This window comes from Callithrix jacchus, chromosome 15, assembly GCF_049354715.1.
Source record: "Callithrix jacchus isolate 240 chromosome 15, calJac240_pri, whole genome shotgun sequence".
Classification (NCBI taxonomy): Eukaryota; Metazoa; Chordata; class Mammalia; order Primates; family Cebidae; genus Callithrix; species Callithrix jacchus.
The window spans coordinates 44,452,701-44,470,984 of NC_133516.1; the positions used below are offsets into that span (position 1 = coordinate 44,452,701).

At 41.0% G+C, this 18,284-nt stretch overlaps 1 protein-coding gene across 26 annotated transcripts in view; it reads right to left on the reverse strand.

The window, feature by feature from the left end:
* The window catches only part of CADPS (calcium dependent secretion activator), a 481,539-nt gene that overhangs the window by 260,776 nt on the left and 202,479 nt on the right, over positions 1-18,284 (reverse strand). For all 26 annotated transcript variants that reach the window (XM_035276026.3, XM_078351389.1, XM_078351390.1 and 23 more), the window contains exon 4: positions 2,146-2,226. In XM_035276026.3, coding sequence (XP_035131917.1) covers positions 2,146-2,226 — 81 coding nt within the window. The remainder of the gene's footprint in view (positions 1-2,145; positions 2,227-18,284) is intronic.

An 18,284-nucleotide genomic window follows, 5' to 3' on the forward strand; every position in this document is an offset into this window, starting at 1 on the left:
TCTTAAAGTAAACAAATCAGCTAAATTAAAGGTGCCATGAGCTTGTTTCTGAGGTGTGTGTGTGTGTGAGTGTGTGTGATTTTTATTGAGATGGATGAATACTTATTAGCTGGGGATATACTTGTTGCCTAAAAGGAAGATGAATAGGTCAAATGACCTTCATTTTCTGGATAATCCACCAGTAGGAAACATTTTTACAGGAGAAGTAAATTCTAAAGCCTTATTAATGTTTATTCTCACATTAAGTGGGATCTTAAAACAGAACCTTTTGTAATACCTTTAGCCAAATCCATAAGTGCATACTATTTTTAGCCACTATTAACTTTAAAGATGTCCAAAAAACAAGATGCAAAACATTTCAGTAAAAATGCTTCAGCTCAGAGGGATTTTGATGCTTCTTGGAATCTCTCTGTCTTCTCCTCCAGTAGGATCCTTTTTTATATGTCCACGTCCTGGGACACCTCTTTACATAAAGAGAAAAGCTCTATCCTTTGCCCACCCTGCTGTTTCTAATAACCCCAACCCTCACATGCACACGGGGCCTGTGAATACAGTAGGAATTAGTAGGAGCCTGTTGCTATTTAACATTTTTATATTTTATTCTTCATGGATTTTTTGGCATTAATTATAATTTTAAAATACCTTATTAAAATAATGTTTATTTTAATTACTGGAGGTCCACTTACATTCTGTACCTGAGGTAAGTGCCTCAGCCTGGTGCTGGCCCTGATATTTAGACAGACTTGAGCTGAGGGTGTGGCGCAGCCTCTTTGCTGGTGCCCAGCAGGTTCAACCTTGACTTCCCCATCTCTAAACCAAGAATGACACTGAAATATCCTTGGAGGGCTGTTTTGAGGATTGACTGAGTTGATACATGTGAAGCATTTAGCATGCTAGAACAGAATCAGCACTCAACAAATTTGACTGGCATGACTACCATCAATAATATCACAGATGGCAGGGATAGCAATAATGGTAGATAAAAATTAACTGTAGTCATAAACAGTAAGACATAACCTCACCCCTTGAGGAGTCCTATCTACTGGGAGACTCAGACATGTAAACAAATGATCACCATTCAACAAGCTGTTATAATAAAGGTTGATATGCGGTCTGATGAAAGCACAAAGGTGGAAAGACTAACTGCTAAGTTCTTAGAGAAGATGTTTTAAGTCAGGTGCTAAAGGCTGCATAGCTGAGTTTGCTAAGTGGAGGGGAGAAGAAAGGTCATTCAGGTTGTGACACCAGTGTGTATAAAGATACCGACCCTGGAAAGGGCCTGGTTTATTCAGAAGGAGACATTCTCTGTAGTTGGACTGGGGATCTCTGGTGGGAAAGTTGTGCGAGGTGAGGCTAAAAAGAAAGGGTAGAGTCAGTTGGCTAAGAGTCTTGAATATCATTCTAAAGAGGTTAGATTTGTCCTTGGAGCAGTGAAGGAATCTACTGAAGGATTTTGAGGCTCTGTTCTGAGATGTTTATATATGAGTTCTAGTATGGCAACTATGAGCAGGATGGATAGCAAATGGGGGAATTGGAGCCAGGAATACCCATTAGGAGGCTATTATGATATTCAGGTGCTGAAGATGAGGGTCTACATCAAAGCACCAGGAGTAGGGGTGAAAAACAGTTAAGAGATCTCTGACCCACATTTAGGAGGCAGTCATGGGAGGCTGGTGGCTGACTGAGTGTAGAGCATAGCAGGGAGGAAAAAGAAATTGACAATGGCTAGAAGGTTTCATCCACAGCAATTGGATATAGAACACGAAAAGAGGAGTAAATATAGTTATGTGTGTGGGGTGGGAGGAAGAAGACAAGGAGCCAGATTTTGAATGCATTCAACCTGAAATGCCAGCAAAATGTCTAAGTGGAAATGTTCAGTAGACTGTTGGAGCTATGAGTCTGGAACTCAGAAGGAAGGTTGGAGGTCTGAGCTTGGGTATTCACTGGAGCAGAGGAAATGCATGAGGTATCTCTGGGAGAACTTGCCTTGAGAGAGGTGGGCTGAGGGCCCAGTGAGGATAATCGTCCTCATCTTCCCTCCTCTCTGCTTCTCAGCTTTATCCTTTAGAGGCTCTCAATAATCAGTGTGCTTCCTGAGTGGGACTTTGGCCTGGACCCCAGCAAACATCCCCCATGTTTCCTTACCCTGGCTATTTGGTCTGCCATTTGGAGACGTCCATCCAGCTCTCGTCTGATCTGGGCTGCTTGCTCATCTGGATTGTCCAGCTGCACAAAAGCACAGACATTGAGACTTTCATTTTGGGTCACAAAAGCCAATAAACTAATGAGATTCCATTTTACACCCCCGATACTGTGCTCCATGGACGTATTTCACTAAAGATAGATTCTTGTAACTGACAGATCCAGTTTGAGTGAAATCCCAAGTTAATTCTTTTAGGCAGAGCATGATGTGGTAGGCAGTTGCTAAGACAGGCATTTGAATGACCTTGCACAAGAACCATCAATCTCTTCTGAACTGCTAGGTAGCAATGTTTCTAATGAGGACCCAATAAACACTTCTTTTTGGCCCAATGAAGAAAGTGCTTACATGGCAAATGTACAAAGAAGAAGATGGCGATATAACTATTAGAAACGTCAGGAGCAGACATAGTGCATATCCCCAGTGCATACATGGCACGCATCCAGCTGCTCTCCACCTCTAGACCATGGAAGACTAATGCCATTGCATTCCTTCTCTTTGAACCCTGAGACCTCAACCAGCCCTCCAGATGGCTACTTCCAATCAGCTGGTGTTGATATCTACGTTGAAATCTATCCCTGTCTTCCCTGATGATGAGAGCTATTAGAATATAAAGATCAGAACAGCCAAGCATAAATAAGCCTGGACAATTCCCTAACTTATCTGTTTTCAGTTTTTTTTCTATCTAAAGGAAAAGGGGTCAGTTATGTAGCCTTCATCCCTTTCACATCTTTCTGTGACTCTTTGAAAGGACTAGCAAACATTTCTGTAAAGAACCCTAAATTCAAAACTTTAGGCTTTGAGAGCCATAAGATCTCTGTTGCAATAAATCAACTCCTCCCTTGCAGGTGACAACAGTGCTAGACAATATGTAAGTGAAGATAATGTATAAGTGACTGTAAGGGCTGTAAGTGAATGAGACCCCCTGTATTCTAATAAAATTTTATTTACAACAGGTGACAGGTCATAGTTGCTCATTTCCATTTCATGAGTTGAGACTATTATTTCCAAGAAACACTAGCATTATCTTTCAAGCTGTATTGGGTCTGCTTACTCAGCAAGTTATATTTTATTCACAGAAAAGTTTACTAAGGAACAGTGGCATTCAAATAAAATGAATTTTATTCCTCTTTTTAGTATATGTTAATTCACGACAAAAAGTAGCATAAGAAAAATGTGTTTTCTAAGTCCCTTTCTTCTAAAATTAGTTTTAGAAGAAAGTTTTGAGTTCCTTGCCTACAAAAAAAAAAAATGATTCTCACCTATGCTGTGAAATGATATAGCAAATAAGTTATTTGGAATATGATATAAACAATAACATAAGAAAATGTATGGTCATACTTTTGAAGCATCATGATTAATCTTCTCTGGTTTATTTTACATAACACATTAAAAATCAATTTGGCTTTATGCTGCACATTTTAATCACCCTGTTCAATTCAAGAACCAGCATCACTTTCTCTTCCCCTTCCCAGAGTTTGGGAGGACTGTTTCCTAGATCATAAAAACTGGATTGCAACATTTGGCTAAGTATTCTAAGGCAGCATTTCCCAAAGGGTGCTCTGTTACAAAGTCTTTGAGAAGCTCTGCAGTAAGAAAATTTGTTAGACTTTAACTAACTCAACTATTTTTTTTTCCCTTGAGACTGAGTCTTGCTCTCTTTCCCAGGCCAGAGTACAGTGGCACAATCTCAGCTCACTGAAACCTCTGCCTCCCGGGTTTAAGCAATTCTCCTGCCTCAGCCTCCCAAGTAGCTGGGATTACAGACACCTGTCATTGCACCTGGCTAATTTTTGTATTTTTACTAGAGATGGGGTTTCAGGTTTCGCCATGTCAGCCAGGCTGGCCTGGTAACTCCTGACCTCATGATCCACCCGCCTCAGTCAGGAGCCACCGTGCCCGTCCCCAACACTCAACTGTTTTTAAAATGAAACTGTAATTTTTATTTTTTGCATACTGCTCATAGAACAGGAGTTGGAAATTGTATTTTAAACAAATGTAAAGCACACTACCCAAAAGCAGTCATATGACTGACCAGTGATCCATCCCAGTAGCCACTTCTTAACACACAAATCGTGGGAAATACAGCATCCTCAGTGCTGTTTTTAGGCTCCAGTGAGCGACTTTTCTTTCATTCCCTTGGGAAGCCCAAGAGTTCTTTAGCTCCAAGTGCAAATCTACTGGGAACACTCAGAAATGTCTTGTTCAAAATACATAAGCAAATGAAACATTTGACTGCTTCACCAGGAAGCAGCAAAATGATTTAGTTATTGGCTAAAGTTGGTTAACAGCTAAGTGATTTGGTTAGGAGAATTTTGTCAGAAGATACGGTGCTCATAGAGGTTAAAACAGAAGAGGGAAAATACAGCTCAACAGAACCAGCTCCATTACTAAAGTTTCCAGAGACATTTGAATTCTCCCACTGACTTCATAGAATGCAACTGGAAACAGCAGAAAATGCTGGCAATGAAGATCAGTAGGCAAGGTCTACATTAAGCTTAATTCTTTTATTCATTAGTTCACTAACTTATTCATTCATTAAATTTTTATGGAATGTCTTGATATGTCAAGATACTGGAATAAGAAAGGATCAAGACAGACCTAGTCCCTGACTCCATGGAACTGAAATCCAGCAAGAACAGGCATGATGTGGGCGTAAAGAAGAAGGGATTAGCATGTATTGATGCCTGTACCAAACACTAAATGCCTTATGACCTGTTTTACAGCCTTTTCTAAAGGGTCCCAAGAAACAGAGACTAATGTGCATTTCCACAGGAAAAAGGATTCTGGGGTGAGGAAATGAGAATTCTTCTTGAAAATCTGAAATATGTCAGCATAATCAAGACTTTGAGAAATTCTAGAGTAAATAATTCTTTTTGACTGCATTTAACCTTGTCTTTTACACAATTATTCCACCAAAAATCACACATTCCACAGAGCAGTATGGAAAATTCCAAATGTAAAACAACAACTTTGCAAGGTTGGTATCATTACCCTCAACTTACCAATGAGAAAACCGAGTCTTGATAAGGTAGAGGAACATTCCTTAAATCACAGCTAGTGAAGTGGTAGTAGCCATCTGAAACCAAGTCTGCTCTGCCTCAGACTGGAATTCTTCTGCTCTGCATTATGTTGGTTTCATACTTAAGTGCCTTGTTTGGTTTTCTAATCAATCCTGACAGTTAATTAGCTCAGCAACCCCACTTTGTTCCTTGTAGACACGGGCCAGTTTGATCCATAAAGCCAACACTGGGGGCAGAGAAATGTCAGCCTTTTGTCACTTGTCAAGATTGATTTCTTTTGGGGAGGCTGTAGCAGTGCTGGATTCCTCCCTAAGAAATAATAGCAATGAGTATGTCCTTATCCTGGCTGTGCTACTTAGTAGCTGTGTGACCTTGGGCAAGTGACTTAACCTCTCTGTGCTCCAGCTCTTCTCATCCGAATCATCAGGTTAATTAATGCGACCTGAAGTTGTCATGAGAATCAATGGAGACAATAGATATAAAGTGCTCAGCCCACAGCTTGGCATGCAGCAAACCCTCATGCATGGTGGCTGCTGTTCCTTGTGTTATTATTTTAGAGCAGTCCATGTTGGCTGCATTTCTGACATGGGCCACAATGGGGCGTCAAAGGTTCAGAAGAGAAGTTGCCAGATGGGACCGTGTTCCTCACTGGTGTGGATGTGGGGTCTCAGTATGGCAGTCTGTGCAGCAGAGATGATGTGATCAGAGGCTCCCATCTCTTGACAAATTTCCCTGGCTTTTTGTGTCTCCCACTTTCCCTGGGGTTGAGTCCCCTTGCTTTGCTAGACTTTAATTAGCAGGAGTGACCAGAAGGTGGCCACTGCTGCCTGATGGCTAATGATCTGAAGAGAAGATGAAAAGGGAAATGCAACTGAAGCTCCCTAAAATAGCTTGGCGAGATAGAGAAGGCCATCCTCGAGTGAGGAGCTTGACAGCTCCACTGTATGAAATCCCAAAATATAAAGAGAAATCAAGTAATTACCTTTTTCAAGGACTGGAAAGAAAAAGCCAGTGAGTGAGCTTCCATGGAAACGAGGTTCTGTTTATTGCGCTGGTCTTTTCCACTGAGGAAAGAAAAGATCAGCTGGAGAACCGAGCCAAGGGCAAGCCTTTCACGTTGACAGCTCATTAGGGTTCAAAAATGTACATGTGCATTAAGGCTCTTTACCTAATTAGTCAAATAATTTTCCTACTAGCAGAGGTCAAGCAGAGGCTGTGTGGTTGTTTTGACTTGTCAGTCAAGCAAAGGGAAGTATTTCCTCTGGCTTTTCCTTTAAAGTGATGGAGAACTAAGCCTAGCACTGCTTAAGTATAGACAGGTATTGCCTGAGTCATCAGTTCAAGCCCACCAGAGGCGAATGTCTCTGGTTCATGGGTGGTACTCTTTCTGCCAATGCAGAGATGAAAACTCTAGCCTATCACTACAGGGCTGATTTAAACACAGACTTGAGATATAGCAGAGTGAAGCTGCACCCATCTACTCCACTCTTTAGCTGTGCTGCAACCTCGTCAAGTTTCTTAACCACACCATGCCTCGGTTTCCTCACCTGCAGAATGGACATCATTTTTATATTGCATAGCTCTTTGAAAGAATAAAATGGCAAATGACAAAATGTGCTGCATTGTCCAATGGAAGTCAGACTGACTTAGGTCCAACCTTGACTTTGCAATTTCCTTACTGACAGGGATTGAACAAGCAATTGAACCTTTCTGAGCCTCCATTTCCTTATTTGTAAAACTGGGATAAGATATCTACCCCGGCATATGAGGAGGATTAAGTCAGATGATGTACATCTAAAGCACCCAGTGAGGTAGGTGCTGGCACACATAGGTCCTATAGTTTAGCAAAATTTATAGAGTTATCCCTATTTTAGAATGGGCAGTTACGAGATTTTAATTCTCCTCCTTGCCTTTATAATTTATGAGAGAAATCAGACCAGGGTGAGGAAGCCTGGGATCTTGGAACAGGTGTTAGGAACCTGTGTTCTGATCCTCAGTTTGTCTTTTCTGTGGGATCTTGAGCCAAGGTCAGGACCTCTCTATGCACAGTCTGTTCATCTGAGAGAAATGACAAGCTTTCAGCTATGTTTCAGGATTCTCTGAAAAGCCTAGACTGGTATTTCTCAAAGTTGTATTCTAGGGAATATCAGTCCTGCAGGTCCTCTGGATCCTCGATGAGAAAAGATTCTGTGGTCAAATAACACCTAGAAACTCTGCTCACTCTATCCCATTCCTGGAGAGCCACAACACACATGATCAAGAAATCCTACACAAAGGCAACCTCAGGCAGCCCCACATTCCCAAACATATCTGACTACGTGTTCCCAGGAACACAGTCTGGGATGTGCTCACCCAGGCGATTTTCCTGTGTACTTCACTTTTCTCATGTCTACAGACAGAATTTTGGGGCTGGGGGTGGGGGTGGAGACAAGGAGGAAGCAATCCCACTATACAAATAGGTCTACATGTCAGCAGAAAAGAATTCACACCTGGGAATGCCCTGTCTGACCTCTAGGGTGATGAGGAAATTGTCACGGGGCCTGGGCCTGGAGCCTCCTCCTTAGCTTCAGAGGCCTGGGAGAATTGGCCCTGACGGTGTGCCTGGGAGACATCCTTGGGTACCAGCTTCCCCCAGGGATGCCTGAATTCTTTGGTGCTCGCTTGCTAACGATGATAAGGAGGCAACTTCAACTCTTGACTCTTCCAAAGTCATCAACGTCGCTGCCAAGAGGCAGTCTTTGGTTATGCAAAGAAAGGATGTGATTCAAATACACAGAAAATGTAAACAGAAATAGGCAGATTACTTTATGCCTTATTTGAACAATGGTTCTGCTTTCTGGAAAAATCTATGGTTCTCAGCCTTAGAGTAAATGAACCAACTTCAGCCCCAGGAATATAGTGACAGTGATCCAGACTGTGGCTGGCAGGAGTTTCAGGGATAATGTAGCAACCTCAGACTGGGTGTGTGGCCGCTGCCAAGCTCTGCAGCTTTGCTGGGCACCACGTCCTCCCTCAGAGTGTTCCACTGAATACTTCATTCAGGCTTTTGGGAGGGCTAGCTTTCTTCTGCTGCCAGGTTTTTGCACAGGCTGTTCCTCATGCCTGGAGCACTCCCTTATCTCTCCCTTGACTGGTGTAACCCTTTCTTATCTTATCCTTCATCTTTCAGCTTGGCAGCAACTGTTTCCACTCTCCAGATCTGTGAATTTCTCCTGTCTCTCCTGATAATTACATACCTTTCCTTTCCTAATATATATCATTATACAACTTACATGTATGTATGTGAGTTGGTGTTTGTCTACTAGACTGTAAGCTCCACAAGGTCAGGGATGGGTGTGATTTTGCTCACTTCTGCATCCCTGGCACCTACTTATGTAGGTGCTTCAGTGGCAAATACAGAGTGGGCTCTGAGTAAATGCCTGGCAGATGAATGAAATGACTGCCTGACTGGATACCGGATTGAGTTAATCAGCTGTGACCCCAAAAAGGAACGAGCTACCGACAGTTGCACAATGATCAGGGAGGGCTGTGTTCCAGCAAGTGCCATTCTCTGCAGAAATCGGAAAAGGCTGAACTTTGCTGGCCTATAACCAGTCTCTTTCCTGATTATAGCTTTCTTAATTCTGGACTTTGGGGATGGAGACAGGGTCTCCATAAACTTGTGGTGCAAGCCACCTGCTGACCTGGGTTTAGCTCAATCTGTTCACTTTGTTTTCTCTTTACTTCCCAGCACGTCCCCTGGGTTCCTAGGGATTAATGTCTGAGATGGAGGCTTCCAAGAGCTACTGCAGAGGAGGGTGGAGGCACCTCCCCATAAAGCACTCCCATCAGCTGGCAGGGCCCTCCTTTCCTCACAGCCCCATGTTTTTTTATCCTCCTTCAGAGACAAGCTGCTCCAGCAAATGCTGCCTTCCTGGTGCACTGCAGTCTGGAAAGTTACAGCTGGGACAGTGTCAGTTCCCAACCAGGCAACGGTGGTGCCCAAGCTCCTGCCTCAAGACGGCACTGGGCTTTGGACTATGGCTGCATTGCAGCAATCAAGGCCTGGGTGCTGCGTTCAAATTCCTTCCTCTCATCTCCTAAAGCTTGTCTCTTGTGTATCCACCTTTAATGTAGAGCCTACAGAACATGGTCAGCAGGTGCCCCCTCCACTGTCCAGGTTCAAATCCTTGCCTTTCCACTTTAAACCTGAGCAATCCTAGGCAAGTGATTGGACCTCTCTGAGCCAAAGCTGTTATTGTTTTCAACTCTTTTAACTATAAAATGGGAATAATAATGATAATACCCACCTCAGAGGATTGATAAGATTGAATAAAACAGATGTGTATTGTGTATGACAATTAGCAGAGTGCTTAGCATGCAGTCACGTTCAGTACATCTTAGCAGCTATTAGTCCTTGGCATTCCACAACCTGCATATATTCTCCCTTACAAAAATTCTGATTCTGCAGCAGTTAAAGAAGTATAACAGATTTGCTCCCCTTGTGGGTAAGAAACCAAGCTTTAAAGGCTAACGATCCAGAGATAATTAGCTCTAGATAGAGGGGGTAATCCTTAGGAAAAAACAAACAAACCATGGATTTCAGAATCACGAAAGCTTGAGATCTAATGCAGCCGGTGACACATATTCACTGTGTGATCAGGGCCAGATGCTCAACTTCTCTGAGCATCTATAGCTGCAGCACTAAAATAATAACTTCAAAGGAGTATTTTAACAATTATAATCAATATTCTCAGACAGCAGGGGTTCAACACGTTGTAGGCATAAATAACTCTATTATAAACTGGAGGAGAATCTGATGGAATCTACACCCTTGTCATCCATCTGAGTCTTTACTGAGGGCTCTGTTTCAGGGTTATTTGTAGAAGGAACATGAAGTTTGGTCTCCCATGCACAGTCAATTACATTCTGTTTTTATAAAAAGTCATTCAAGGAGATGATACTACCTAATTTGTGGAAGAGTTCAAATAAGATCATTTGTGTCTTTCTTTATCATACGTTATTTCCTCTCCAAGAGAAGACCTTGGGTAGGTCAAAGTTTCCATTCTGAACGATGTACTTCTCCTTGATTGCAAAATGCAGGGTTTAGCTCCCAGGTTTTGCCAGCCAATGAGAACCCTGCCTGTGTTTGAGTCACTGGTTTTATGTCTTTGCTGGCTTCTGGCAATGCAGTAAATATAACCCAAGAGCTCCAAATGCAGCAATTTTCTGAGCAAGCAGCAAATAAATACATTAAAAAAAAAACCCAAACAGAAAACCAATCTAGTTCTTTATGATCCCATAGTGCTCAACCAGTCTTTCCCCATTTCCCCGCAGTCCTGAAATGACCTCCCCTCTTCTTTCTACTGTTTCAAGTCTGCTGTATCATTCAGCATTTGGCTTCAGGCCTTTCTACAAGAAGCCCCCCTTGACTGCTTTAGCCAGGCATCAACCTGCTTTCACAGGAATTGCTAGCAAGCTTTCTACGTGTCCTGTGCCTTAGCTCTCTCTTCCACACCAAAGCAGCCACAGCACATGGTAGTCAGGGACCCAGGAGCTGGCAACAGTCAGATCTGGCTTCAAATCCTTGCTCTGACACTTTCCAGCTCTGTGACATTGGAAAATATACTAATCTCTCTCTGTTTGTGGCCTTATTTGCAAAGCGGGAGTCCTAACAGTGACAAAGCCAACAGCAGAGGCTTGTTATGAAAATGAAAGAAGACGGTACTCATAAAACACTTAGCATGATGTTTTGAATATGAGGGTTTGCAAGTTTAAGGCTATAATTTAGTACTACTGAGGCCAGAGACGATGTTTCTATCCAGCATAGAAGAGGTAGCTGTGGTTTTTTAATGGATTATTTTAATGATCTTTATAGCTGGGGCTGGGAGATCATCTGTTTCACCTGCACGATCCTGAAGCCATTCAAAGAAGAGAATGGGTGTTTTCTTTCTGGGTGAGTGTGGCAGCTGAAGCCCAGTGTATAGAGGAAGCAGGTGGTTTTGTGAAGAAAAATGCACGGGACTAGGCCCGATCTATCCCTTCCTAGCTGTGCAGTCACCTCCTAAATATCTCTTGAATCCATCTATTCTGTGTATCCACTTCCCTAAGCCAGGCTGCCATCATCTCCATCCTCAATCATTGATTTCACCTTCATCCTCTTTTGCTTCCCTCTGATACAGAGCAGTTCTCCATCCTGGCTGCATATTTGAATCCCCAGAGAGAGAGAAAAGGCAATCCTAATGTTGAGGCTGCACCCAGACCAAATAAATGTGATACTCTGGATTGGGGTCCAGGCAGCAGTTTTTTTTTTAAAACCCTCCAATGTACAGCCAAGATTGAGAATGTCTATCAAAATCCAGTGGTTCTCAAACTTTGGTGCCCATAAAAATCAACCAGAAAACTTGCTAAAACACAGAGTCCTGGGCCTCACCCATGGAGAGTTTTGACTCAGTAGGCCTGGGGTGACACCCAATAATTCATCCTTCTAAACATCCCTGGGTGGTGCTGATGCTGTGACCCACATACCATGGAGCAAGGATTTAACTCATGCTCTGCAAGGCAGCCTGCTCATCTTTCTGGAACGTGCATTTTCTCATGTTACTCTCCTGCTTAGGACCTGTCAATAACATTCCATTTCTCTTGGCAGCAGGAGTCTGAATCCTTATCAAAGCTTTGAGAACTTTTGCCATCTGCCTCCTTCCAGCCTCATCTCCCACCACTCTGTCTTGTTCTCTAGGCTCAGGCCACTCTGTATTTCTAGGTTTGCAAATGTGACATACTCTTGCTCGGCCCTTGGTCAATGTGAGTTCTCTTTCCTCCTCTGTCATCATTTATCCCCCCTGAGACAGGGTCTTTTCTTGTTGCCTAGGCTGGAATGCAGTGTTGAGATGAGAGCTCACTGCAGCCTTGACTTCCTGCACTGAAGTGATCCTTCCACCTCAGCCTCTTAACTAGCTGGGCCTACAGGCATCATCATGTCCAGCTGATTTTTGTATTTTTTTGTAGAGACAAGGTCATGTTACATTGCCCAGGCTGGTCTTGAACTCCTGGCCTCAAACTCCCACATGAGCTTCCTAGTGCGGGGATTACAGGTGTGAGCCCCTGCACCCAGCCCCGTGTCATCTTTGTCTGGTTAACGCTAAATCATTAACCCAAAGTCCAGCCTCAATATTGCTACCTTAGGGACCTTCTTGGTCTCAGCCAAGGTCACCTCTTCTAGGCCTCCCTAACATCACAAGCCTCTTCTTTTGTCACTCCTATCACATTTGTGTGATCTGCTTTTGGCATGCTCCGTGCAAGACTGTAAGTGCCTTCAGGGCAAAGACCTTGTCTTATTTTGCTCATTATAAATACCTCCAGGGACTGATTCGTGGTATGGGAGTAAGAAATATTTGCACAGTTAAATTTGAGATAGATATAATAACATCTATGTGGCAGGGATGTTTTGGGGAGTTAATGAGATATTTTTTGAGGCACTTAGTGTGGTATCTGACACTTAATAGGTGCTCAAATCATGACCTAAATAGAAATCTGAATGCAAATGGTTTAAACTTGTCAAATTCTGTTGAATGAATAAATGAAAGTGAGCATTTAAGTTCAGAAAGGATAGAGAATAACTGACTAAACTTTTGTGAATAATAGAGGTGTGAACCAACAAAACTCTGTGAGCCCCTGCTTCCTCATCTGGAAACTGGAAATGTTAGTATTCAACTCACCATTTAAAAATATTCACGAAACACTTGCCTTGTTTTAGGCATTATGCTACGAGCTATGAAAGCAGGATAAATACAGAACTTGGTAACTTTCAGAATTCTTTCACCAAAAAGTTATTTTTTTCAAAACTAGTAAAACATTGCACATAAATGATTATTTTCATTGCCAATAGGTTTTGAATTTAGTTTTTACTAACTTCTGAAATTTAGTTGGGGCAGCTGATTTCATGGGAAATGGTCACTTTTTCAAAACAAGCCAGAAGTGATTATATTCTCTAGAGATTTTGACATGAACAGGAAATAAAATGCCTTTTTGTACTGTTAAATAATTCTGCTCTTTAAGCAGCATCAAGTCATGGTAAAAAGCACTCTACAAATGGCAAAAATAATGCGCTCAACAGGAAGTCCAGAAAAACATCCAGGGATGTTTAAAATATCTCTAATCAAATCGAATGCTTTTGCTAAAAAATGCCTGCTCTTTATTTTAAGGAGACGTGAACCTTATTTTCAAACACTGACAGCACAGTATAAAATAACTCACAAGGTCAAAATGAAATTGAGTTTTCCAGCTTCTGCAATTATGGCTTTAGCAAATGTATACGTGAATGCAGGTGAGTGGTGTGTGCATTTGTGTAAGAAAGCTCTCAAGTAGTAGAAAACATTAAGATCTATAAATCACAGAGCTTCCCATGTAAATTAAAACTCTGTGAGGAAATGTAATTTCCAGGATACTTGAGAACTGTCACATGCATCACTGTTTCCTCTGAGCAACATGTCACAAATATAAGACGTACTTAATTTCCAGTCCCAGGCTGATCATTAAACAGTAGTTGGTGGAAAAGGGCTACTAATAAGTCTAGCCACCTACATCATTATCTCATTTTGCCTGCCCTGAAGAGTATGTCTACTGCAGGGTTGCCATTGTTCAAAGTCAAAAATATTTAAAAAGGGTGAGTTTCACCTTAAGACCTGTCAAAGAAACAGTTTGTTCCCCATATCAAATCCATAACCAAGCAGATTTTTAAATTAGTTCTCTTAAAAGTATGTGTGCTTAAGAAGAGGAGGTAGCATTAAAAAGAATAAGGGCCAAAATTCTCCAACAGATGGGAGAAAAAGAATGAGCTAAAATTCCCCAAATTACATTATTGGCATTTATTAAATATGCCCTGCTTGTAATATACTGCATTGTGTTTAAATGCGCAAAGGTACCAGGGTATCATCTACTCTAACACATGAGACAATTCTTATGTGTTGGACTATATAGATGCCTACTCTTACTATATTCAAGCAGTTGGAAGTAGATTTTGTGTGTTTGATGAAGTTGAGGTCAATAATCCCAGGTCAGTCATAAGCAAGGATAATTATGTGTTGTACTGACAACAAAATAAATATTGAAAAATAAATTGAAAAGGGAAAACAAATTAATTAGAACAGGTTAATTCATTCCATGGTAGCAAATTAACCCTGAAATCTCAGTGGCTTAACACAATAACCATTTATTTCTTGCTTATTCTAATTACTGGGTGCCAATTACGGAGGACTCTCTCCCACAGAATCACTCAGGGATCCAAGCACGTGGAAGCACCACCATTTTGTGACTCTTGTTACCTCAACATGTGGCTTTCTGGCTCAATGTGACAGGGAAAACAACATGGAGGATTCAAAGCCAGTTTGCTGAAACGAATCATATGGCCCTAACCTAACTGCAAAGGAAGTTAGAAAATGAAAAAAAAATACACAAAATATTTCAATAGCATTAGTGTGTCTGCCTCCAAAAAGATAGTAGATTATGTTTAAAGTGCTTAAAATACAGAAATTTGAATATCTAGAAATTGCTTGATACTTTATTTTACCTGGCTTATGTGGAAACCTCTACACAGAATTTAAACTTAACTTGAGTTTAAATCAACTCAAGTGAACATGGTGTAACGTAATTTAATTTGCATTGTGAAAGGCAAATATGACCTTGGCTTAGAGGAGGGAAACAGAAGAAAGTAGTAATCTCTGAGAGAGAAACCTGCAAGTAAGCAGTATTTTAACCAATATAGATTAAAACAATATTGACTGCAATACATATATTCAGCACTGGGGAAATTCAAATCAAGATGGCCCTAGGGTCTTGTAATCTAATTTACTTCTAATGTACCTACAAGTTCCCAGTCTGAGAAACACTTTCAATGGTAAACCAACATCAAGACAGATGACTTCTCATCTCTTGAAATTGTACTTGTAATCCAGACACCAGGATAATCCTCTGTGAAACTGTTTTTAAGATTAGGTAGTTCATCTGCTTATGTTGCCCTTTCATGTTTGCAGAAGCTAAAAGAATGCTTTTTAGGGTCTTCAGAGAAAACACACTGTAGTGATTATAGCAAATCCTGCCTCTCCTCCTAACAAAATTACTGTAAAATCTCAGGAGGAACAAAGACATATCCAGGAATCTTAAGTAACCACCTTTACAAAAGGAACTTACTTTTACAAAAAAGTAAATGTACAATGGCAACTGTGTTTTTTAAAAAGCACTATCAAATATATATAGCAGGTCAATACCCTGCCCTTTTATGCTAACATTCCTAGACACAGAATTGATTTGTAAAATGATGCCTTTCAATAAGATGCTTGTTGTGTTGTAAGGTAAGAGAGTAGAAAAAAATACATTTTTGAGAAATGGCTTTAAGATGAAGTGAAACCCAAATGGTTTTCAGGTTAATATCTCAGCAAGTATCTGACACAAAAGATGTGTTCAATGTATATTTGTTGAGTGATTGCCTATAAATGTTTTATCCTCCATGTAACAGGGGACTCTCAATATCCTAAAATGATCTATGTGATATTTCAAAACTGAAAAACTATCTATGGTTTCATCCTTCAACCCATAATGGTCATCATTATCAACTCGATTGATTAAGGATGATAAAACCAGCCACCTATTCATTTTATTTCATAAAAATAAGTGGGTGATCTAAAAGTATAGGGTTTGGAGAAAATCAGATACCTAAATAGACGTGAAAATTCTTTCAGAAGTTGAAAGGACTGTCCAGAGATTATCCTTGTTGTTGTTGATGGTGTTTCACCTCCTTTTAAGTCCTGTGGGAATTTTGCTGACATTCCAGCAAACTGTGTACTCCTGTGAATTTTTTACCGTGAAATTCTGCCATATAGATATCAAATCATGATGCCACAAGGCCCCTGCTGGTTTCTGACGGTGCTTAATAGATTATGTCTCTACAGCCTGACATGTGCAGTTGAGTTGGAAAATGGCTGATTAAAAAATTTAGAGTCAACATATGCAGTCAGCCTGCACAGAACAAGATAACACTCTGGGTGACAGCCTGGGGCTTTGATGTAGAAGGGTTGGAAGGGATCTTAGGCTCCTGATAGGAAGTCTGACATACACCCTAAAAGGAGAAAATTCTGAAAAATTCATAGGCTTCCTTATCATTAATAATTAATCTCTAAATCAACAAGCATTGGCAATTTATACTGGCCGACACTGGAGAACAGCCAAGGATTGGAGCTGTACCTCTCTCTCCAAACCCCTCTAGAGTGATTAATTTCATGGCAACCTTCAGTTTCTTATCAGAGAAGCAGAGCTGCAGAAACTCAGGAAACAAACAGTCTTTAACATAAACTGTGACATTAGCCATCACAATTTATAAGACAAAGGGATCAAGTCTCTCCTTAACCAGTCTTGTCACCTTCCTCTTCACCACTGGCACCGAAAAACAAACAAAAAAACCAAAGAAATAAAAAACAAAAAACCACCAAGGTTTTTTGCCCTCCTTTCTCACAAGGTTTTGTTTTTCGGACCTTACTCTTTTTAATGCTACCTCCTCTTAAGCACACATACTTTTAAAAGAACTAATTTAAAAATCTGCTTGGTTATGGATTTGATATGGGGAAAAAACTGTTTCTTTGACAGGTCTTAAGGTGAAACTCACCCTTTTACAATATTTTTGACTTTGAACAATGGCAACCCTGCAGTAGACATACTCTTCAGGGCAGGCAAAATGAGATAATGATGTAGGTGGCTGGACTTATTAGTAGCCCTTTTCCACCAACTACTGTTTAAATCCACTAACTCAGATTGGAATTTTTCTAACAAAATTCTATGATCTCTGAAAGTCAGTAGTTCTCACCTGGGTAGGGAAGGGGGAGCAGTTTTGCCTCTGGAAGACTTTTGGTAAAGTCTAGAGACATTTTTCATGGTTACAATGGAGGGAGAGAGGTGCCACTGGCATTAGCGGGTAGAGGCCGGGGTGCTGTTCAACACCATACAATCCACAGGCCAGCCCCTGCAACGAGAAATTATCCAGCCCAAAATGTCATCTGTGCTGAGGCTGAGAAAACCTGCTATAGAAGCTGACCTCGGGAAAGTAAGATGTTTGCCCTGGCAACATTTGATTATGGGGGCAAAGAGAACATTACTAAACTGACATAGAGGCTTAATGTCATAATATTAATCCTCTAGCTGTTAAATCCCTCTCAGTATTACCAGCTGGGCTGAGATCTAAAATAATTTGAGGAAGAAAAGATGTAAGAATGAGAATTTTGACATTTCATATGTGGTTAACAAATTTGTTCAAGAAGGCACCAGGTTTGCAAGAATAATCCAGAAAGGTATTTTCAGAATTCTGCTTTGGAGTTTATTTCACTGAGGTGTGTAATGCCTTACACAGGGGTTCAACTACTGGGGTCTTGCTGACCCCTTTGCTGTATGCTTATTTATGTCGCAAGCCTTCTTGCTCAAGGAGACAGCTGCAGTAGAGTGACTGGAAACATGCACTGTCTTCTAACATTCTGCCACATGGATGCTGGGCCCCACATACTCACAAACCACACCCACAATCTGTCACTTGCAAGGAAAGGGTCATGCAAACACACAATCACCACTCTTGGATTTAAAAGTCTGATACGCTGCACAGGACAGAATCAGAACAAGAGAGGCAGAAAATCTGGGGTGAAGTAGAAATAGGAGCAATGAAGAGGTTTCTAGAAGGCAATCATACTATCTATTTACTTCACTTTAAGATAAAAGTGGAAAAACCCCACTCCTTTTCCAGTAAGGAAAAATATATTGCCCTCCTTTCTCATAAAATTCTATTTTTAGTTAACTTTTTAAGTTTGCTAATGTCACTATTTCATAAGGAAGGAAAAAATTAATGCTTGATTTTAACATCTGTGCTTCTCAGGATTTTTTTTCCCCCCACTGGAATGAGAAACCACACTTGTATAGAAGAAAGAGCTTGCAATAAATTTATTTTACAGATAAATACAATGTTCATCTTAAGCCAGTTTCTCTTCCCTGATAAGTGAGGGAGAAATCGAGATTTCTGGGCCCCAGGTTTATAGCATTCTTTCCCTGCT